This window comes from Hipposideros armiger, unplaced genomic scaffold (genome assembly GCF_001890085.2).
Source record: "Hipposideros armiger isolate ML-2016 unplaced genomic scaffold, ASM189008v1 scaffold_229, whole genome shotgun sequence".
Taxonomy (NCBI): Eukaryota; Metazoa; Chordata; class Mammalia; order Chiroptera; family Hipposideridae; genus Hipposideros; species Hipposideros armiger.
Window position 1 is genome coordinate 1844453 of NW_017731579.1, and position 24904 is coordinate 1869356.

The 24904-nt window shown below is 35.4% G+C and overlaps 1 protein-coding gene across 2 annotated transcripts in view; it reads left to right on the forward strand.

The window, feature by feature from the left end:
• The first annotated feature begins 17688 nt into the window (after positions 1-17688).
• The window catches only part of USP15 (ubiquitin specific peptidase 15), a 129176-nt gene continuing 121960 nt past the window's right edge, over positions 17689-24904 (forward strand). The window contains exon 1 of one of the 2 annotated variants that reach the window (XM_019654745.1): positions 17689-17830. In XM_019654745.1, coding sequence (XP_019510290.1) covers positions 17742-17830 — 89 coding nt within the window. In that variant the 5' untranslated portion in view covers positions 17689-17741. The remainder of the gene's footprint in view (positions 17831-24904) is intronic. The other variant, XM_019654746.1, reaches the window with a different exon arrangement.

Below are 24904 nucleotides of genomic sequence, written 5' to 3' on the forward strand. Positions count from 1 at the left end.
CCAGAAACAATGAGTAGAATTTGGCTACAGAGAAGGCTGAGGGCAGAAAAGAAAAGGAGTGTTGAGGGCATTCCACACCAGTGGTTTTTTAATTTTCAGTGAATACTAGATCACTAGAAGAATATTTAATTCTCAACCCCCACCTCCCACCTGACACACACAATCCAAGGCTGAGAACCGTTTTTCTATGCAGAGAGAGCAGTGTATGTTTTTGCATAGCAAGGAGATATAAAATACTGATATATTCTGGGAAGCTGAAGGATCCTTTTTGGTTTAAACACAAAGTACATACAAGAAAGTAATGAAAGAAAAAATTGTAAAGTTAGATTAGGGACATCGTACAGCAAACTTGCCTCACACTGGTACTTCTACTGTAAGCACTTAGATCTGAACTACTTCCTTTCTGTTTTCATTTTACTGTGGTTTGGAGATACGAATGTCTCTAATTTGCATCAATGATAAAGATTGGGTTTCATTTTTTTTCCTTCTCTTTATTGTTTTGAGATGATTTTTCAAAAGAAGTCATAAACATCTTTTAAAAAGTGATTACCCTTTTCTTTATTTTCTATACGCATTTTAATTTTCCAACATTGAGTCTTTATCCTGCCTGATACAGAAATTTTATCTAGTTTTGTTTTGTTTATTCCTTTTCCAGTAATCTCAGTCTAATTGAGTGATGTCTCAATCGAGTGCCTAATTTGTTTTCAGCAACTACTGCCACAATAGTTATTGGTAACGTGGAAGTCTAACTTCTGGGCCCTCGGAAGACCCAATATACCATGGTAGAAGGACATGGACCTGTTTCTGAGTGCTTCTCCATTTGAAAATCACCTCAAACAACAAATAACAAGAAACAGAAACACAAAGTACATCTCTGCATATACTGGGAGAGGCAAAGAGAAGCAAAGCTGCCTTAGCCCTCAGAACCCTAGAAAGGCTCAAGAATTGGAGGCAGTGATGCAGAAAAGGGGCTGAAAATAAGGAGTTGTTTGTAAAACTGTACAACTAGTAATTAGACCCCCAAGTCCTCTTCCTCAAGGAAGCCAGACAACTGCCCTTCCGCAATTCCAACTTGGAAATAAGTTTTTGTTCTCTGGGAATACAGAGAGGTACCCGTTTGAAGGTTATCAGGCATAGGAGAAAAGGTGGTGAAGAGTTCATACTGAACAGTGGGACCCTTTTCCTCCTCTTTCCTCCATACAGCTGCAGAAAGAAGATAGAAGGAAAGCAACAAGAATTCCAAAAATGGTGACAAAGGGAAGTTCCAAGACAACAATGAACATCAAAGCAAAGAATGAATGCAACCAACTCAGATTGGCAGGATGTCAGATGTGTCCAGTGCTGACGTTTCCAAGGGGGAAATAGAACAAATAAGCTGTCTTAAAGCTTAGGCCTGGTGAAAATGATATTGAGATATATTTTATGAAGATTTTGGAAGTATGGGAAAATTTTAGCCAAATTTTCAAAGAAAACGAATGAATGAAAATGAGAAATCAAGCAATTATTAGCCCCAGAAAAAGCAAAAAAAAAAAAAAAAGATAGGAAATAAAAAGCATTGCTTAACACATGGCTCAGCAGTGATCAATATTTACATAGTCAAAAGATGCAGACACAGGTAGAAATTTAATAATCAAAAATTGAGATCCAAATTGTATAGAAGAATAGAAGGAATGAGAAGCTAAAAATGAGTTTAAAACATAAAACAATACTATATATTTTGCCTGAATATATTTTTATACGTGTAAAACCATAAAATTTGAATGGGAAGACACACATTAAATATATGAGGAATGGGAAGGAAATGGGACTGGATTAGGGGCAGACTCCAGCTTCTCCTGAATTTTTAGTCACTATATTATAAAAAGATAAAGCAAATATGACAAAATGTTAACTATTGAGAATTCTTTGTGGTCACTTCACAAATGTGTGTTTCATTACTTTGTATAATTTTCTATATTTTAAAAATATTTCCAATTTTAAAATTATATTGCACAAATTTTAAAATTTAATTTCGCACACACCTGGTCTGTGACTGCATCCACAAAGCAAAGTCTTCCTAGCCTCAAAAAAATATAGTACTTTGATTGGAGTAAAGTTCACATAAATTGAAATTTACATACCCTATATGAACATAATCTATAAATAATAGGAACTAACCAACTTGTAAAACTCTCATCAAAAACTTTTTGCTTAAAAATAAGTACCTTTCTTCTCAAAAGCCAGGTTCATTTGAAAGTTCTTTTAAACGAGTCACTGACCTGAAGAGTAGACAACAAATGGGTTTTACATAAAATTGTTTTGAAAACTATAGGCTAAGTTATTAAGATTCTAAGTAAGTTATTAAGATTTTAAACACTAAGATATTAAGAAAATAAAAAACATTCTTAGTTATGAAAGACTTACATAATAAGAAAGACTATCAAGATACATTTTTTATTACATATTTTAATATAGAGACGTTTCAAATCAAAATGCTCCACTTAGTAAGATCACTGATAATAGGAAGCATGGCAAGAAAATGTTTTAGTACTGATGATGCTGGACCTGCAATGTAGCGCTACCAGTTTGGCTTTAAGAACTGCCTAATTCCATATTTATAAATCCATATCATGAACCTTTAGGCTGGAATGAAGCCCTGTAGCCATTTCAGTTTATCAAGTAAATGAAGTAATTTTTAAGAAACATTATGCAGTCGATTAAACCATGCAACAATATGTACCCGTGATTATTTGTAAAGGCTACCATTTATGGACTGATTATCTGTTTTATTGTGTGGTTATGCCAAGGACTTGAACCAGCAAAAACTAACTACACTATAAATCCAGAAAACTGAGATGATGGCTCAGTAACAATCTTCTCTTAATCATTACAGGTATTATTAAACATCCATTGCACATTGGCAGCATTCTACTTATTTTATAAAACATCCCTGCCTTTTCAAAGGACCAGATTTGGGCTTTTTTTATCCTTCTTTTTGTTTCTGTTTTCTATTTTACCAATTGCTGTGGCTTATTCTGTTGTGCTTTTTCAAACATCTTAAAATGTCATTTTAGCTCATTAATTTTCATTCTTTCTTGGATATGCATTTGAGACCTTAAATGTCACTTTTGGTTCTGTTTTAGCACCAAACTATTTTTATTGTTATTCCTTTATTAATATTATATAATTTCCAACAATGATTTATTTTAGTCATGAACAATTTAGTTTAGTTTTCAAACACATAGTTTGGAGTTGTCTTTTTCTTATAGAGTTCTAATTTTATTCAGAAAAGATCTTTATGACATGTATTGTTTGGTATTTTTTGAAATTTTCTTTATGGCTTTGTACTGTTTCATTTTTGGAAATCTTTTATCTTTGTCATAATCTGTATTCTCTAATTGTTGGGCAAAAGAGTCTATATATAATCATTAGATCAAGCTTGTTGGTTATGCTATCCTAGTCTTCTAGTCTTTACTGATTTTTGCTTGATGAGTCAGCTTTGAAAAGAGTTTCTCAATTTCTGCTTATAATTCTTTGTTTTTTCTGCTTATGTATTTTGAGGTCATGCAATTAGATATAAAAAGATTCAAAATGTTACATTTTCCTTATAAACTGTTTTTTTTAACATTAAATAGTGACTTTTTCTACTAAGGTTTTAGGGGGTTTTGAGGGGGTTTTTTTGTTTGTTTTGTGGGGGGTTTTTGCCTCTAACCAACCATGTTGGTTGATATTTAATTGATAGTAGATGGTAAGACAATTCAAAACAGATTTTGACACACTAGCAAAAACAAGTTCCTTTGGTATTTTCTTGGCAGGTTATTTCCCATCCTTTTATATTTAACAGTTTTTTGCTTTTGGTCCTCTTATAAATAGCTTAAGGCTGTTTTGTTTTGTTTTTTAAATAATTAGGATAAGAACCTCTGGTTTTGAACATGTTAACTATGCCTACTCACATTTATTGTGATTATATTTGTCCTTATTTCTACTACATAGATATGCTATGTTTTCTATATGCTATACTTTCCGTTGCTTCTTCCCCACTCCCTTCACTAATGTTATTGTTGCTCACTTTGGCTGCCTTCAATTGGATTGGCTTAATTTACTGTATTTTTCTCTCTTCTACTCTTTTGAAAGTTGTTCACTTTCTTTTTCTTTTTTTTAATAGCTGCCCTTAAATTTCTAACATTATTGTCTTAAGAACGTCTAAAACTAACTGACACTTCTATACTTCCTTAAGTTATTGTATTTGTTAAAATTATTTCCCTTAAACTTCTTTTTTAAAATTTTTAATTACAAAATACATAAAATTTACTGTCTTAACCATATTTTAGTGTATAGTTCAGTAGTCTTCATTACATTCACATTGTTATATACCCAATCCCCAGAACTCTTTTCGTATTACAAAAGTTAAACCCTAGACCCACAAAACAACAAATCTTCATTTCTCCCTTTCCCCAGCCCTTTGTAACCTCCATTATATTTTTTGTGTCTATAAATTTGACCACTCTCCGTACCTTGTGAAAGTAGAATCTTATAGTATTTGTCTTTTTGTGACTGGCTTATTACACTTGAGGACATTTCAGCAAAATGTCCTCAAGTTTCATTCATATGACTTCTTTTTTTAAATTTATTTTTCAATTACAGTTGACATACAATATTATATTAGTTTCAGGTGTACAACATAGTGATTAGACATGTATATACCTTATGAAGTGATCAACCCAGTAAGTCTAGTATCCACCTGACACCGTACATAGTTATTCTAATGTTATTGACTATATTCCCCATGACTATTTTAATAACTGGTAATTTGTACTTCTTAGTCTCAAAGAGAACCACAATACGACCCAGCAATTCCACTTCTGGGTATTTATCTGAAGAAACCCAAAACACTAATTCAAAAAGATATATGCACCCCTATGTTCATTGCAGCAATTTTGCAATAGCAAGATATAGAAGCAACCTAAGTGTCCATCGATAGGTGAATGGATAAAGAAGAGGCAGTACATATATACAATGGAATATTACTCAGCCATAAAAAAGAATGAAGTCTTACCATTTGCAACAACATGGAGGGACCTAGAGGGTATTATTGTGCTAAGTGAAGTAAGTCAGACAGAGACATATACCATATGATTTCACTTATATGGAATATAAGAAACAAAGTAAACAAACAAACCAAACAGAAACAAACTCATAGTACAGAGAACAAATTGGTGGTCTAGATGGGAGGGAGGTTGGGAAGTGGGTGAAAAGGTGAAAGGGATCAAGACATACAATTCTCTTTGAGACACCATTCTCTCAAAATCAATCTAATCAATGGTTATATTTATTTTCTTGTTCACAATTTCCTCTTACATTTCACTTACTTCTAAGTTCAATTTTCATCTTCTTGAAGTACATTGTGTAAGAACCTATGAGAAGGTGTGTTGTAAACTCAATCTTTTCCTAAATATCCCTTTAGTTCCCTTTATCTTGAATAACTTAACTGAGCAGAGAATTTTAGGTTGACAGTAACTTTCCCTTCAGCACTTTGATTATTCTAACGTCTTCTTTCAGGCAATGAAACTGATGAGTTTTCTATGTGAATGGCATTTCTTTAATAGGAAACTTTTTCTCTTTGTATTTCTCTCTGAAATTCATATTTTTATGTTCATGAAAATGGGTCTAGGTATTTATAGGTATGCACATATACATATGGATTTATTTTTATTGTTCTTATCAAACTCATAATTTCTGTACATACAGGTATGTATATGTGTGTGTATAGAAAGTATGTGTGTATATATTTAGAGAGAGTTGTTTTTGTTTTCTTTTGTTCTCATCAAATTCATTTTAATTTCTGAATCTGAAGAATCATTCAGAAAAAATATTGTAGGCATTATTTCTTTGAATATCATCTGTTTTTCATTCTGGAATGAAAAACTAGACATATGTTGGGTTTTGTCCTCTCTCTGTGTCTCTTAATTGCTCTTTTGTATTTTCCATATTTATCTTTCTATCTGCATTCTAGTAATATAGTAGCAAGAGGTTTGTTACAGGAGGAATATACTTCCCTACTACTGACTTTGGGCTTGCATAGTTGGGCCTGTCTTTTGATGTCATGTTTTTTACACGAGAACATGACTCAACTAGCTTCTGACTTGCAGAGAAAGACATATATGTGGAGCCAACTGAAACCCAACCTACAGTTTAGAGACCAGTTGAGCCCTGCCAAGATCAGTGAAACTCCAGCCCAACAACAAATGCATGGGTAAGAAATATATGTACAATCTTGTATGCCACTAGGATTTGGGGTGTTTTGAAAGGCAGAAAAATTTGGCTGATGCAGAATTTAGTATTTACGATGGAGTGCTGCAGTAACAAAACCCTATCATATGTTGCATTGGCCTTGGGAATGGGCAGCAAGCAATAACATAATTTCATAGGATAGTGGAAAAAATGGCAGCAGTGTTATGTAGTGACAAAACATTTGAGAAAAGACATCACCTGCAATAATATAAAAGGCAGAACATGTACTTAATAAATGTGTAAAGTTAAATGAGATGATCTCAAAGCATAATGTTTAAAAGCTGGCTGCTGATAGCTACATTTGAAAAGGCCTAACAGAGAGGTGAACTCAAAAAGAACTGCCTGGATTACAAATGTGGTTGAGAAGAAATACAGAGTCCAGAAATTTTGACACACACAGGGTTAAAAATGAAACTTTGAAACAAATGAAAAAAAAATTGTTTATCACCAAATCCCAAGCTCAGAGAAAAAGCAGCACATGACCTCAGGGTAAAGACCAAATCAAGGTTGTCACTGCAACATCCTTTATTAAAACGTCAGAAAAGATAATGGTGGTATTGCAGGTCAGAGTGCTATGTAAGGGATTCTGACATGGAGGTTAGCCAGCAAAGAAGTATTCTCAGAATCAACACTTGGAGAAGAAAGGAGGCAAGCAAGACTGGGCAGAGAAAGAAGGTGTTGTTATGCATTTACAAAAATACTTCAACCAGCCCACTGAAACTCGATGGTTCCCCAGAGTTGTTCCAAACTGAGGCAATGGGTTCAGGTTTTTATAGCCCCGCATCATCTGTCATTACATACTGGCTGCCCCCTGGAAAGGAACATGATCTAAGCACAGTGGCCCTTTGTTTGGTATATTATAAAAGACCCTATGTCATGAGATAAAACCCTCTGTAAGCACTTTGATGATGGAGGTGGTTGGGGCACTGTTGGACGGAAAGAAAAATTCATACTTGCAATGACAATTCCAATCAAGATAAATCATTAACTCTTCCAGGATAGGGTACAATGTATTTAATGTGTCACCATTACTTTCTCCTCCAAGGGAGGATTCCATATCACAGGCTCAGCATTAGTCTCTGTTCCTGGCAGGTCGGACTTTTGGTAGCAGAGTAGTCAGATTGGCCTTGGTGAATGGGAGGGAGCGCATGCTGTGGGGCTCTTGTATAGCAACCATCCCTGCCACGATGGCTATGCCATTCATGTGACCATTATTCCAGCTCTAGGAATAGAGGTGGTTTGATGACAACTGTTGAGATCATTCACTGTATTTGTTCAATACCTCTTCTGTGGTATATTTTTTATGGTTGGTGTTCACATGTAAAATAAAATTCTTGACACTTTTGCTCACTCCCTTAGTACAATCTACATAACTTTCCCTCAGGTTTCTTGGTCCTCAATGTAACCTTATTTCTCCTTCCAGGTCCCTGACCAAATTTGTGCCTCCATGTAGAGCGGGTGAGCAGATTTGTCACCCAAAGCTCTGCTTATTAGGAAAATGTCCCCTCACTGCTCCTTTTCAAGTCCACCCATGAATGGATCTATAGTGCAGACACGATCTTTTTTTTTTTTTTTGCATACACCCACATACTGAGATGAACCATTCATAAATAAACCTCAACTTTTTCCTTTTGCTGGAAACTAGTCATAAGGTATCCATTATGCAGCCATAGGCATGAGTTTAGGTAGGGAGTATCTACTACAGGTGTTAACTACTTGATCTTTTCACCGGGATAAAAAGGATATAAGAAATATTAAGGATATGGCCCAACAGAACCTTGATGCACCCTGGTATTTGCCATTAAGTCTATAAATTGAGATGAGCATATCTCAAAGAGAATTGTGGGTGAAGCTTTTGGTAGGTAGCATTAACTGGAATCAAATATATAGAAATGTCATGACTTGTTTTGAAAACTGTTCTAGCAAAAGCACCATAGGCCTGGATTTTAAAAAACAAAAACAAAAACAAACACAACAACAACAAAAGAAACCAACTGAGACTATTCAAAGAACCTCGGGCCCCAACTTTCTACAGGCAGAGGCCCGACCATGAAAGCATCTTAGCCACCAAGAAAAGCCTTCTTCAGAAGAGTTTAAGGAGGAGAATAAAAAAGGAAAGATGCTTCTTCCCTATTAGAGGGCAGAGCAAAAAGCCATGAAGAAGTATATGTGGGAAGTGTTTTCCAAGAAACAACTAAGGCTTCATCAAGTCACATTCCACACCTACAAGGTGGAGGAACTTGGACATATTTGCCCAGCAAGATTTATAATTGCTGTGGACCAGTGACCCCTGTGTGTATCTCATTCTTCTCCTTTTCACATAGGAGTGTTTACTATATCCTTGTTCTATCATCATGTGTTGAATGTGTGAAAGCAGATGCCTTATCCTGTAAGTTTTGAGATCTTTGAATCACAAGGACATACCCTTAATGTTATATAAATCATGTGATCCCAAATTTTAAACCTGTTGTCATGATTGAATGAGACTTTGGGATGTCTTGAAATGGGAGTAAGTATATTTTACATATGGTTGATGAACAAAATTTTGAGATTAAAATGACAGATTATATGGATTAGATTTAAAACACAATTCAACAAAGTCATTCCTTCCCCTTTCTTCTCCAGGGAGGAGTATATTTCCCCACTATTTGATTTTGGGCCTGGCCATATAACATCCATTGCCATATGAGATGTTAATGGACATGACAGGACCAGAAGCTTGCAATGTGCTTGTATGGCTGGGCTTTCTTTCTGGCACTCCAGCTTTTCCCCAGAATTACACACCTCTGGTAGCCTTATGATGACAGAAACGTAGGGCATACCTGGATATACCTGGACTCAACTTGCATCTTGGAGTCAAAGCCAGTTGAATCTAAACTAGATCTGCCAAATTCTAGTAGAAATAGATGTAGAAGAAATAAATGAAAGTTTAATCGCTGAATCCCACCATGTATATGGTGGTAGATTACACAGCAAAAGCCAATTAATAGAGGGAGATTTTCTCAGATCAAGAATTCAGTTTATGATTTCCTCATTGCAATTTATTTGTAATTTGACCTGTTGCTATAAACTTCAGTGCCCCTCTCCCCGATTCATATGTTGAAACCCTAATCCCCAATGTCATGGTATTTAGAGGTGGGATCTTTAGGAAATAATTAGGGCTAGATTAAATCACGAAGGTAAGGAAGGGTCTCATGATGGGATTAATGCCGTTGTAAGTAGAGGAAGGGACAGGAGAGCTCTCTCCACCATGTGAGCACACAGTCAGAAGGCAGCCATCTTCAAACCAGAAAAGGGCTCTCACCGGAACATGATAATGCTGGAACCCTGATCTTAGACTTTAAACCTCCAGAACTATGAAAAACAAATTTCTGTTGTTTAAGCCACCCAGTTTATGAGATTTTTGTTATAGCAGCCCAACCTAAGAAGCCTATCCATTGAGATTCTAATTCCAGTAACCATATTTTATATTCATAGAAGATCTAACTGGTTCATTTTTCATAGCTAACCAAAATCTTTCAGTTCCATCTGTCTCCAATTAAGGAAAATGCAACTCTAAATAGCATTTTTTCTAGATGTTCTCCTCTTAAATGTAATTATATTTAATCATTCTTGGTGATTTTAAAAGCCATATTCATATTGCCATAGTCTCTGTGTGTTGTCTGATAGCTTATTTATTCAAGACTTCTTTGATTCTCATGTTATACTCTTTCTCACCTGTCAAAATATGAAAGTCCAAAGAAGTTAGTTTTATAAACAATACACAGGGACCTTCAGTACCTTTTAGGGAAGTCATGTTTTCAATCCCATGGGTCCCCAAGCTGCTTCCTAGACATGCTGTGGTCACAGAAGAGGCATGGGTCAATGAAGAAAATATCCTGGGTAGCATAGATGTGGGTATCTACCACCATCATACAAAATACAGAATGTTTAGGCAAAAACAGAATAATAACCAAAGCCCTCATTTAAACATATGTTGTGGTCTTGCTTTTTAAAAGTCAAGATTTCTCAAAGGACTATTTAACTGTGTAAAATCATCCAGGGAACTTCCAACACTGCAAGTTCCTAGTTCTGTCCTCCTGACTTTCTGATTTGAGAGGTACCCAAGAATGTGCCATTTTTACACATCCCCTGCATGATTCTTATGTACACTAAAGCTTGAGGATGAATGCAGCCCACACAAAAAAAATCTTTTTAAGTGTTTTCAAAACTTTTAATAACAATATTTTCTATGGTGGTGATCCTTAAATTCAATAAGAAAGACTATGATCCTTAAAAATATAAAGCTAACAAGGTTTTGATATAGAGTCCACAAATTATTACACATTTAAATTGTCATAGAGGAATTTGTGTGGTACATTATTCGTACAAGCATGTGGTTCCCTCTGCTTAAACATTCTCTCTAATTATAAAAATCTATATGCTATAGTATATATTTATATTTAAACATTTATAGCTTAACAAATCTTAAATTGTTTGTATATAGGCAATACATCTCTTTTAACAGAAAAAATTAATTACTTTTACATTGTTTACTAAAAATATTTATCACCCATTGGACACATACTTCTTAGTTTTATTGTGTTTTAACTGAAATACAATTTATCTACTAAAAAAGGAGCCCAATGGATTATCAATAATTAATGTGGACATCAAATAGAAGAAATTGAATGTAATCAATACACTGATAACAAGCCAGCATCTTTATTGAAGAAATTATCATAATTTTTAAGAAAGAAAAAAATTCTATATGAAGTGATGCCAGTTACAGTATGTGAGAGCTATACAAGGGTTTGTTCATTTAATTGAGATGAAATAATACTAGAGGGCTGGGGTAGAAATTGCTCTATTAAGAATTAACAATTGCTACTATATATTGAGCTCTATTATGAGTTTCACATTCATTATTTCATTCTCTTTTGACTGCATCCCATGAAATAAGTCCATTATTCCCATTTTTAAAATGAGGAAACAAAATTTCCAGTATCACAAAACTAGGAAGCAGCAGAGTGAGGCATTCAGATAGATCTTTTTGATTCTAAAATGTATAATCTTTCCACTATATTCTATTACATTTCCATAAACACTAAGTAAACTAAATTATGGGTAGAGGTGTATTATTATTTCCTACACATCTCATGAATCCTTCATACTGTGGAAATCAGGTCCCATGTGCTATTATACATAGTGGACTTGGGCCACTAATAATTTTAGAAATCCATAATTGACAGAGTTCAAAAGAGCCAAACGAAGCATACTGGCTAATAACAAAAGTAACGGTAAATATTTTTTAAAAATCACTGGACTTGTTTTATAATTGTTGTTGATGTCTTCTAACAGACCCTTAATAGGGTCTGTAGTGCCCTATTGCTTAGAGATACCAGGAAGTCATGGGAAATGTTTCATTCACTGTTTACATCACTCCCGGAACACAGTGGTATTCTTTAAGTCTTGCTATTGTTCCAAAACTCTTTGTAAGCAGCTTAAATTTTTTTGCTGTCTAAGCCAAAATAAAGAGAAGGATTGTCCAAATAGGAAATCTGAATAATTCAGTCTTCTCTTGGGAGAAAACAAAGTTAATCTCTCTGGAATCTATATAGTTGCAGAATCACTGGATCATTACACAACTCTCTATTTCACTTTGATGTGCAGATTTCTAAGATCCATGAGCATAAAGAAAACATTTTTTGACTCTTGAATGAAACTGATATAAGTAAAAATGATCAAGTATGTAAAGTTAAGATCAATATTTTGTTTAATTTAACTTGTCCTTTAAAACAAAAGATCAGCATGTTTGAAATGATTTAGCTTTCTAAAGTCTAGCCATTGTTATGAAGCTTGGGGAAGGATCCAGAATCTGCTTAACATTTCCATTTTTTTCATGAAATGGTTCTTTATTAACCTTGAAATCCGTCAATAAATACACCTGACCTGCCAATTAAGTTCATGAACTTGTTGCAACAATGTTGCTAATCTTTTTTTTGATTATTCATTATGAATTTGTATCAACTGGACAAACAGTTAACCAAGCTTACTATTTGGAAGTGCTGAAAAGGCTGTGTGAAAAGGTTAGACAACCTGAACTTTTCACCAACAATTCATGGCTCTTGCATTACGACAATGCACCAGCTCACATGGCACTGTCTGTGAGGGAGTTTGTAGCCAGTAAAGAAATAACTGTATTGGAACACCCTCCCTACTCACCTGATCTGGACCCCAATGACTTCTTTCTTTACCTGAAGGTAAAGATAATATTGAAAGGAAGACATTTTGGTGATATTCAGGACATCAAGGGCAATGCGATGACGACTCTGATGACCATTCCAGAAAAAGAGTTCCGAAATTGCTTTGAAGGGTGGATTAGGCACTGGCGTTGGTGCACAGCTTCCCAAGGGAAATATGCAGAAGGTGACCATAGTGATATTCAGCAATGTGGTATGGAGCACTTTGTCTAGGATGAGTTTGCAAACATAATTGTCTGACCTTGTAAATAACAAATAAAATAAAAACATGTATATTTTCCCTACTATCAACCTTGATTTCTCTATACCACTCTTGACTGGACAGGATATCCCAACTCTTTCTTGGAAAAGTTTCCCATCATACAAGCACATTTCATTTTAAATATCTAGGACCCAAGAATACACTTTCTATTCAGGATTTTTTTTTTTTTGGCTATAATTCTAGACCTGCAAGACTATTTGATTTATTTATTGGTTAAATTCAATTTACCTCTATCATCATTTAGTGAGTATCTTCTAGATGGTAGACTGACATCAACCTTTAGTATAGTGTCGTTTTCATAGCATGTTGTATGTGCTTTCAAAAAAGAGAATAGGGACTCAGATTAATCAATTTGCAGACTTCATGCTAATGTTAAAATGAAACTTTCCAGGTCCTTTAGGATAAAAACTACAATTTTGTTTGTTCTAATTTTTTAATTTGAATAATTTTAGTTGAGGTAGACAGTTTATCAGAGTTCCCACAATTTCTTACTATCTTACAACAGGTTTGCTTCACCCATTTACACCCACTATATCTAACCCTTGCAGGCATTTGAGTTCAGCCCTGGAAGAGTCTAATCACCTTATTTTATAATGAGAAAACTAATGCTCACAGAGATTAAATAACTTGGCCAGAGTTGCCCAGCCAGTTACTGGCACTGAGCCAAAACCAAAATCCAAGTATACTCTCCTTCTGTACAAGACACTGTATTCATTTCACTACTTTTTCTTTCTCTTTATCAGGATCTAATAGTTGTCTGAAATAAGAAGCCTCTGTATTTTTTTAAGTTTTAAAAACTGCATCCTGGCACTTACAATTTTTATTCATGTCTCATGTTTCAAACTATAATTAGCAGATTAAGCACTTTACTATATGTTGTTTTGGTGTTTGCACTACTCCCCCACCTTTCCAGTGCCTTTTAGCTGTTCAGAGAGCTAGCAAAGCAAGAAGAGAGTTAGTTAACAATTATAAAAAAGAAAAGAATGAAGTGTTTAGAGTAGTGAATAAAACTGGGGGGTGAAGAGGTTGTCAGAGGGAATAACTAGAAGAAACACAAGGTGAAACGAAAAGTGAAACTGGTTTCTGAAGACCAAAGTTAGGAAGTGTTAAGAAATAGACAGCTAGGTCATCAATCATTGTTCTTTCAGAGGATGTGCTGATTCTGGCAGTTTTTTCCTTAGGTTCATGTAATCAACCAGCACCAAACAAAATTGTGAAAAAGGCAAAGCTCTTCTTGGAATTCTCCTTTGTACTTTCTTCCACTCAGCTTTATTTAACAAACGCATTACTTTTTCTCCTTTCTCTGGTCCATCCCAGCTCTAATTTGACACCTTAGTTTTAAGCTTTACTCTTTCCTGCAGTGTTTACATTTGAAGTCCTATCTCTTGATTGTTGAGTATTAGAACCTTTCTGAAAAGGGATCAGTGAGCAGATAGGAGAATTATTTGGAAGATCAAGGAATCCTTTCTAGAGTATTTCTAACTTCAAAACCTACTCTGGCTTTATGTAAAGGGTACTTTGTTCATACCAAACCTAATTTCTGAAGTACTCAGCATACACCTTTTCCCTTGTCAAAGCTGTAAGTTAAGTTTTTAACAGTCAAGAAATATACAGAGAGTCTGAGAAGTTAATGACAATTACCAAGCAAATAGTACATTCTTATAAAATTAACTATGGCAAGCGACAATGAATACACTCATTCCAAATAAGCAGATGTAACCCCTGGCTTATGCTCAATTTTCTGTGTGACTCAAGGGAAAGTAACATTTCTCATCCATTATCTATTTAGTTTTTCAGTACAGATATAGACCCTAACCAATCTAGTATTTATGAACAGTACCTTATTTTTCTTCATAATTGAGAGTAGAAGCAACATAAGTCAAATAAGCAGAATTTCCCAAAATTAGTAAACTGAGGTCACTAGGAAGTTGATTGGTATAATTAAGATCATAAAGGTCAGCAGAAAAATAAAAACCTTACTCCAAACTTCTAGATTCTGGAGCTAGACCGCTTGGTTTCAAATTTGGGCTCTGCCAGCTGCCTCAATTCTTTATCTACAGAATGGAAATAATAATGATAATAATAATTAATAATAATAATGCCTCATAGGGTTGCTATGAGGCTCAAGTTAATACCTTCAAGTGTTTAAAACTGGGCTTGGTACTCTATAAGTGCTTGTTCAATAAAATACTATAACTATTATTTCTTTCCTGACTCTGAAGGCAACTACTTAGGTCTACAAAATGACCTCATAAATCCCATGTATAATTCAAATTGACATTGAACTTACACATTTATTGAGTTGTCAGAAAAGTCATGACGCATTTTTGCAACAAAAAACATAGACAAAACACGTCATGACTTTTCTGACAACCCAATAAATCCAGTTAATGCATTGCTTTGAACATGATACAAATGAAGAAACGGTTATTTTACCTTGTTGCAATGGATACAGGCTTCAACATTTCAAAAACACATTTTCTTTTAAAAGAAACTTAACAACAGAGTGTATGAGGCACCACCTCTCAATTGTTATGTTTATTAAATGAAGAGAGCATGGTTTGACCTCCAAAGTTTGTAATGATTTCTTAATACAGCTTTACTGAGATATAATTTATATACTATACAATTCATCCTGTCACCAGTAAACAACATTGTATTTATTGGTTGGCTATTATGTCCCAGGCAATAAACACACATTGTTTCATTTAATCCTCATAAAAATCCTTTAAGGTAGGTATTACTACCCCCAGTTTTATAATTAAAAGTTAAGTACTTTGTAACTAGAGGTTCAGGTGAGGCTTTAACTCATAGTCCTATGACTCCAGTATTCTTCCCATATCATGTTGCCACTCTTTGAAAAATTACTTTGCTCTCTTTCAGAGGTTGCCTGGGAAAGGGGGAAAATGTGACCCTTTGAAGGTACTCATGGTTGGAAAAACTCTAATTTTTGAACCTGTTAAAAGATAAGTCAAATAATATAAGAAATAGCAGCAAGCGGAAGCTGTTTTCAGACTCTCAAATTAAGGATGACAAGATAATGCAAAATAGTATTACTATTGTCACGTCCAGCGTGGCAAGGGCAAATGCACGTCCAGCGTGGCAAGGGCAAATGGGTCTCGAGAGAAGCGACGCAGATTGAATAAAGTCAAGAGACAAAAGTTAGATTTGAGAGAGACCAAGGGACTCAGCCAGAGAAGACTGAGCCCCGGAATCGGGTCAGCGCATGTCTTTTATTGAGAATTTTCAAAGAAGTAAAACTGCTGTCAATCAATTAGCAACCGTGTGTGATTTGTGTGCCTTAAGGCCTCTTTCCATTAACATATCCCATTGTGTTCCAGCAAATCCTATGCCTTCACACATCGGCCACATAGCCCCAGAACACTTGTTACTGTGTCCTCCCAGGGGAGATAACTATTATCATTCCAATAGGTCCCAGTCACCTGAGACACTCCCCAGAGAGAGCTTTACCGGCCTCCGGTCATACCGAGACACTCCCTCAGAGAGATTACTTGCCTCAAGTCATACCTAGGCACTCCCTCCTAACTAATAGGGTTAGAGGCTAATGCAGGGGGGGTGGTATTGGAATCGGCTATAATGCAACAACTATGAAGAAAATAAGAAATCATAATGCTGATATACAAAAATCATAATGCCAATAGTTTAATTTGGAAAGGTTCAGTACTTCTTACTAGCATAATACACCCACCTTTTACTGCATTCCCACCAAATGAGTTAATGTAGACATTAAAAATGGGGAAACGAGAAATCATACAGGAATTCTTATCCATCTTTTAGACTTTTCATATCATTTGTTAAAGTAAAATGTCTGTACATCCTCAAGCTTGGAAATACGTGGTTTTGCCACCATTAATTTATTAAACAATTATTTATATGGTTCTTATATGTTAGGCAGCACTGTGCTAGCCACGAAGTGTACAGAGATTTTTTTTAAAAAATCCAGTTTATATTACAGTTCAGGCTTTCATAAGAAGTAGTGAGTGTTCTATAGTTGATAAAAATTGCACGTGGGCTTTGGAACTTGGGTTATAAACTTGCCTCTCTACTTTGTGACCTTGGCATTTGACTTTTGAGAGACTCATTTTCCCCATTTGTAACAATTGGCTTCAAGCAAAAGTTGATATTACCTACTTCCAGGTGTACACACGGATGTGCCTAATAAAACGTTACTTTATGACATCCTGGAGAGAGGGTTTCTTGCACACGTTTTCTTTCCTTTTAGTACCTGGCATTCTCCGATACATATTTTACACCGTGTTCCAGGAACTGGAACTTGTTTTTCACTGCAGCTGAGCTGCCTGGGCGTGCCTGGGGAGGCGTGACAAAAAGCCTATAAAAGCTCTCCACCTACAGCAGGAATAGGAGCGCAGGAAGGAGCCCAGGAAGGGCATTGCGGCCAAACGTACGGTTTCGGATTGTTCTTTGTTTGAGCCAAATCGAGCTTGGGTTCTGTGACTGGCAACGAAATGACTAATCACGGAGCTGTTAACATTTCTGCCATATCGTAGTCGTCCCCACGCCCCCACCCCACCCTAACCTACCCTTCCCTCAAGATTGAATGAATGCGCAAATATGGGTTTCCAGGCGTCTGTGGGAAAGAGGGAGGAGAAGGCAGAAGTCAAGGATGGACGGGGCGGTGGCACCGCTCAAGCCAGAGAGGACCGAGACCCCATCGAGGGCAGTTAAAGCCCGGCAGTCCCGGGGCCGGAGGAAGCCAAGGCGAGGTGCTGCTCGAGCGAGGGCCGATGGGGGGCAGCAGACTGCGGCAGTGCTCTCAGTTCCCCCCCAGGGCCAACTCTTGTACGGAGGCGCACCCCCCACCCCTTCTTTACATCTCTTTTGGTTTCGACCTGCTGACTGGGCGGGGCCGCGGGACGCCATTCCCACAATGCTCCGGGGCGTGCCGCCGCCGTCGCTGCCGCCTCCGCTGCCGCTAGTGGAAGAAGATGGCGGAAGGCGGAGCGGCGGATCTGGACATCCAGCGGGCTGACATCGCGACGCTGCTCAAAACCTCGCTCCGGAAAGGGGACACCTGGTGAGGGAAAAGGGTTGAGGTGGCCGCGATTGCTCGAGGATGGTGGAGAACTGGGCAGGAACTGCGGACTGGTGTGTTTCGCTAGTGACAGGTGCGGGCAGGTCCTGCTTCGGCCGCCCTGGGCAGCAGGATTTTGGCCGTTCCGGAAATGTTGGGGCAGAGATTGGACCCAAGATGAGGGTCAGGGCCCGTGGCTTCTCGAGACAGGCCGAGAGGCTTCCAGGGAACGGCAGCGGCGGCTCGTGTAGTTCTCTTCGTCCTCCTTCCTTCCGTAGTGCCGCTCCCACCTAAGGCCTTTCCCCAACGATAGGTTACAGCGGTTCCGCGTGAATTTCTTAATGTTTGACAGGTCCTGGTCCCGCAGCTTATCACTATTTCACCCGCTTTACTTCTCCAGTCATTTCCTTTCCCGGCATTGTCGGCATCCAAGTTCCCTATTATTCCGATGCTTGTATTCTTCCGGGAGGCAGGCTGCAGGGTGTTTGCGGTTCGTACTACACAGGTGGCATGTATCAAGGAGCCACTTAAGAGAAGGAAACCTTAGTTTCCAGTTCCTTGTCAATAGGAGGGAGACGAAGGAGTAGGAAACCTTAGGCTTGTGAGATACCACGTGGTCTTGTGCTGTAGTAGAGGCTTGGTGGAAACCGGCAGCGTTTCTTAGAAGTGCAGCCCTTCCCTCCTGTTTGAAGGATAACGTAGGCCTGCAAAAAGTAGATAAGTCCACTTGAGGCTTAAGTCACTTGCTAATATACAAACTTATAAGATATCAAAGGAAATACTTGAAATACTGGAGGAAGTATGTGGAGATTTTAATACTTGTCGGCCATATCAAGTGGCATCCAGAATAACTTGAATGTATGAATGTGTAACATAAAGTGCTCTGTTTATTAGGAAGGATAATGTGCCTCTTTATTATCATAAAAATTATTTTCACTTCCCATGATCACCATAACAGTGGTATATAATTTACAGAGCTTTTTTTCATATACCCCAATATGGGTTAGTGGAAGGAGCGTGAGATTTAGACCTGAATTAAGTCACTGTTCCACCATTTAACTTGCAGTATGACTTTGAGGAAAGTTAATTTTAATCATTGCACCTCAGTATCTTCATCTATGAAATGGACAATAATAATTTCATTATGGGGGTTTTGGTTTTATCTTGATTCAATGAAATATTTAAAAGATTTTCTATTTGTGAGATAACATTAAATTTTAGTTGCCTTCTTGTCGCCGTTAATTCTGATAAAATGGTGTGGTGGTTAGGATCATTTTCTTTTTTTTTTAGGATCATTTTCAAGTAAGCTGGTAGCTAGATGGCAGACTTGGGACTTGAATTTAAGTATCTTATCTATGTCTTGATACTTTTTTCCTACTTGTTACATAGCTACATACTATGATAATCTCCAAGGGCATAAACATATACTTGTTGCATTAGAGCAAAAATATGATTTAATAATTGTTATTGTTCATATTGGAGTGTTCCTTAGGTGTTTATTACAGTGGGGAAATTGGATATTTCGTAGGACACGTGTTTACCTTGGCCTATGGATTGATAAAGATGAAATCAATTCTTGCTTCCTATTTGTTGAAGAACACTTAAAAATTCTTATTTCACCTAGCCTATTACCACCTCATAGAAAGATAAATGTGAATTTTCATAAAATAGAAATCTATAAGTTAAAATATGGATTTTTTATATGATATTCTCTTTAACATTGTTATGTTTTTGGTATAATGAGTAATAATTGGATTGTTGACACTACAGGATGATAGGAGCAGTATGTTTATTGTGGGCATTAAACTTTTTTAAAGTTTGGTATTTTTCAAATGAAAGTGTCTTTGCTTTTTGACAAGGTTACTACAAATCATTTAAAAGAGGAAATACAGGAAATTCATAAATTTGAGTCATTTTGTTGCTTTCATTTTGAGGAAAAGGAAACTGAAACCCAGATATTTAGGTAACAGTAGAATTTTTATTCTCACATTGATTTCCCTGCTTATTTTAAGGAGAAGAAAAATGCAGGAGCAAGATGGTCCTGAGGAGTTGCAGAGACCACTTTGGTTTAATATGTGAGCTAGTTTACTTGCAATTAGCAGGTAAACCTGTCAAAAGAGGAAATAATGTAAAGCAAAAGTTTGTTTTGTTGTTTTGTTTTAGCAAAAGTTTGATTCAGAGTTTTAAGGAGAATAATTTGATAAGTACAAATTTGATAATGTATTCATAAGTACAGAACTGGTAAAGATATTTATTCATTTGTTACTTGTGCTTATGTTTTTGGAACTCATTAGGACTCATTAAAAATGAGTTCTTAACTCGTTAAAAATTATTTCTCTTTTTAATTTTCTTTTAATCTTTGGATTAATCATTAATGGGTATTTGGACAAATCCTGTCTAATTTTATAGCTAAAATTGGCCATATGCAAATGGAACATTTTCTTGGTATATGTATATAACAATCTTGAAAAGACTGGACTATTGAGAAAAAATGGTAGGTGTACCATAAGTTTATTCTTGAAAGTTTAATACTGGTGTTTGATGTTATACTCACATGTATTAAGATGAATAAATTTCATTAATTAGATTGTGTGTACTTTGCAGATAGGACTGTCTTGTAGTACTCTGGTAACTAACTCTTAACTCCTGGACAAGGATAAAAATTTGATTCTGCATGGATACTAGAGTTTTTGTTTATTTTTAAATAGTCAGTGATTTTTATCTGCAAACTGACTTTCTAGAGATGAAAATAAGTTACACAAGTCTGAGATGAGGAGAAACAAAGTTTATGATATGCTTGGTACTAAACTTTACAGTCACAAAAGTCAAAATTGATGCGAGAGTTATACCTCTTAAAAAGGTAAGGTATGAAAGTAACACTGATATGCACTGGAAGGAGGAAAGCAGTCATCTCCTAATGCTGTTTCTGTATTTCAGCATCAAGGAGAGATTCAGAAAACCATGAACAAGATTGTTAGATTTTAGGAAGTACAGGAAAAGGATAAAAGACCTAGAATTGTTTAGCTTAGGATAAAAGATAACTTCATCTTCAAATACATGATGGTTTCTCCTGCTGAGGCAAAAGGAAAATGTGTTTAAAGTACAGTAAGTGTAAGTATATTAGGGATGGAGGAACCTCACTGAGGGGATGGTAATTAAATGAGTTACAAAGACAAGTTGTGGGTTATGGAATACTTTTTTTGGAGATTTCTTTTAAAATAGTCCTATTATGAGTAAATAAACAGATAAGTCTAAATCATGAAAATCTCTGCTTTATTTCCCCATTTTTATTAAATGTCATTTACCAATTATTTTCACTAATTTTTATGTGCAAGTATGTTCAATGATACCACACAGCCAACTTTACAAATTAAATTCTGCATGTCATTTATGTATAAACCCTAGTAACTCAATAGGTTTAAGGTAGCTTCTGAGAGTAACTTTAATTTTTATTTAGTCATTTAAAATGTGTATGATATTTTGTTTCAATAAATTGCTTATAAAAGTGCATCAGATCAATGAGGTTTTTAGATAGAAGACATTGATTTCAGTTTTAGAGCCTTTTTTCCATTCCTGCTCTTTTCTTAGAAATCTTTGAGGCTTTATTTTATATGATCCCTTATGTTTATACAACTTTGATTCACACTAACAAAAAATAACCTTATAATCACAAATCAGTTAATAATGTAAAGGGACACTGTTAATCACTATGAACTCAAATTGTTTAGTATATATTTCCTAAAGAAGTTTTTAAATTACTGTTACTGTTAATTAATTTTAGTTGTGCCAAAGTGTTTGCCACTAAAGGAAGGTATACTTACATCATTTCCAGGAAATGAAACCAGAAAGCAAAACTGTTTTTCAGTGTTGGTAAATTGGTAAAACTAAGGACAGAAATAGTGACATTAAAGTGTATTTCTCACAGTTTAGTTGCTTAAAATTTAGAAAAACACTTTTTTTCTAATTTAAGCCTTTTCATAAATTTTTAAATCATTTCTAAGTTGTTAGTGAATCCAAGTACCCTGTTTGGCCAAGATGACCAGAGCTTTAGTCAGTGCTTTTATTTATCTTTTCAGTGACAGTCAGGCTTTACATTTTTCTAAACCGTACCATTTTCCCATTAGCACATACTAGGTATTAAATAAATGGTCTTACAAAATTGTTTTGTGACAGCTATTAATCTTGCTTGCACATAAGTATAATAAAAGTTAGTCTGTCAGGCCATGACCTATAATATTACATTTTAAAACACTGTGCTAGGTACTATTTTAAGTACTTACGTACGTTAACTTATTTACTTATCACCACAGTTCTAGGGCACTAGAATGTGAATGTACTATAATTCACATTTGGCACAATAAGAGTCCTAGGCTCAAAGAGGTGTTCACACAGTGATATATATTGGATTTGAGCCCTAGTAATCTGGGACTTGAATTCGGGATTTAAAATCACTGTACTACACTCCCTCTTATTTTAAAGATGCATTTTAACATGTAGTTTCACTTTAAAAAGAAAAAAGTTGACTTTTTTTATTTTCTTTAAATGGCGTCAGTTTTATTTTAGTGGCACAGTTCTATCATTTTACCCTCTACTTGTTTCTTGTGGCTCTTCAGTTTAGATATTAAGGTTTTCTACATTTCTATCATATCTTGCTTTTGGAAATTAAAATATGTTTAAAGATTAATAGGTGATAAACTAAATGTATAAAATGTTATTTTGATCCAGTAGTACATTTAAACAAAATAAATAGGGATCATTTATTGTTGAGATTTTGGATTTTAATTGTTTATCAGTGTTCATAAGCTCCTTTTTATATAGTTTTATAGAAATAACACATCAAACAGATAGTAAGAGCTTGTAGGATAATTTATTTTAGTACTTATGGTATTTTAAAAGTGCTGGTTTATTGCAAGCCACAAATACTAAGGCCCTGTTTTTGGACTGTAAATCCATAGGAATAGCCCAGCCCAGAAAATGCAAATATAAATGATTGGTATTTTATATTCCATGTTTACCAACTGATTTTTCTTTCGAAAAATAACTCTTAGTAAAATTTCAAAGTCAAAAGACATGTGAACAAAGTAAGACAGTGGAAGGCATACATAACTGTGTTGATACCTCGTTAATGCTTCCTGGAAACTGACAGCAAGTTGCATCACTGCTAGTAGAACAATCAGTTTTTCCATGTTAGTCATTAGTTGTATCCATTTTATTACATGAATTTAGAGTGATTTTTCTTCATTTTGAGAATCACTTTATTAATAAGCCATGATTTTGATAAAAGTGGATTTGATCCTCAAGGATCAAAGTATGTATTTATGTTCCTTTCTTCTAGATAAGAATCTGAACTCTAAAGATATCAATTGGTTTGCAGGTGATAATACCACCACTAGTGAATATTTATTGAATGCTTACTCTGTGACAGCTACAATTCCAAATGCTTTATGCTTATGCACCCTTTAAATAAAGTAAGTGCTGTTATTTACCTCATTTTATAGATGTTTGATGATTTCAGAGCTTGTTTAAGTATCTGGTTTATAATGATTTGAAATCCTAGATATGGCAGTCCCCTTAGTATTAAAAATGTTTTATGCTGTCACTACTCAATGTAACTCAAACAGTATTTCATTAAATCATTAAACTATTAAACTATTCCTTCTTAGTCCACATATAGAATTTTTCAACATTTGCTAGTTTTGTTTTTCTTCGTTATGTCAGTTCAGTTTGTGCCTTTTATTTTCATCTTCTCATCTAACACTGTAATTCACTCTGTATCTTATATTTATTTCCTTAAAGTCATTTCTCCAGATTCTTTCTCCATCTAGTCTTTAAACAAGAGAATGTAGTTCCTTTCCGTTTTATCATCCAGTTTACACAGAAGTTACTACTAAAGAAACCAAGAATAAGACTGGTAGTATGTGACCTCATTTTTGGATTAAAATGATGTATCTGAGATTAAAACGATTATCTGAGATTAAAACGATGTATCTGAGGGGACAATCAAAAATGCCTCCTCAAAAAGAAGCAAAAGTCAGATTGTAACATCTCGTAAGGCAGAAAACCTCCGTAGCATTAACCTGTATTTCATTATGCGTAGAACACCTTTACTGCTTCTGTCGGTACGATTATGCATGGTTTCCTTATAGCTCTCCAAAAAGAAAAAGAAGTGTAATGACTACTTTTTATTTCTCCAGGAGGTGGAGACTTAAGACTGCTAACACTTTATCCACTCTCCTTTTAGCTTTGAGAAGACCCAGATATTAGCGGGTAATTCCTTACTGTTAAAATCATTTGGCAGAATTAGAGAGGACTTCCTTTATGAAAGAAGTCAAAGGCTTTCACAAGCAAGTGCAAGAGTAACTCTGAGGTCATGCTATTCCAAGTTTTAGAGAGTCAGTTAAATTAAAACCTGGAAGCATTAGAGACAAAATTAATTACTTGAGTGAAAAGAGCATCATCACATTTCTTTAGTGAAAAACAAAAAGATGAAGAATGATAAAGGTAAAATGATCGTGGCAAAAGATACTTGATAATTTGGATTGCTATGTTATTTAACAGTGTATTTTAACAGCTTGACAAAGTTTAACAATTTAATCAAGATTTATCTTTGGTATAGATGGAAAATTTATATTCATAAATTTGAATGGATTTCAAACTAAAAAAAATTGATTCTCAGGAGAGGTGTAGCTAAGTAGTTTTATATGTACCAAGTAATTTTGGCTGTGGTTACTGCTCGTTTACCTTGTTAAGAGCTTTTTACATGTATGAAATAAGTATTCTTGTTTTATAGTTACAGAAAACTAGGATACACAGATAAGTTCATATATATGGTCATACACTCGGGTCACAGTGGTAGGGCAGAGATTCAAACCTAGGTAGTTAACTCTAAAAGCCTGCATTTTAAACTCTTCTGTCTGCCTACGAGTGATAGAGCCAAACCCATATTATGGAAGCAACTTTTTGAGGTTGAATACTTGAAAGTATTGAAATTAAGAAGTGACAGCTTTGTCACATTGGTAAAACACCATGTTCATCTTTATCCACGTGAGGAACCTGTAGAATTTTCTGGGCCTCCTT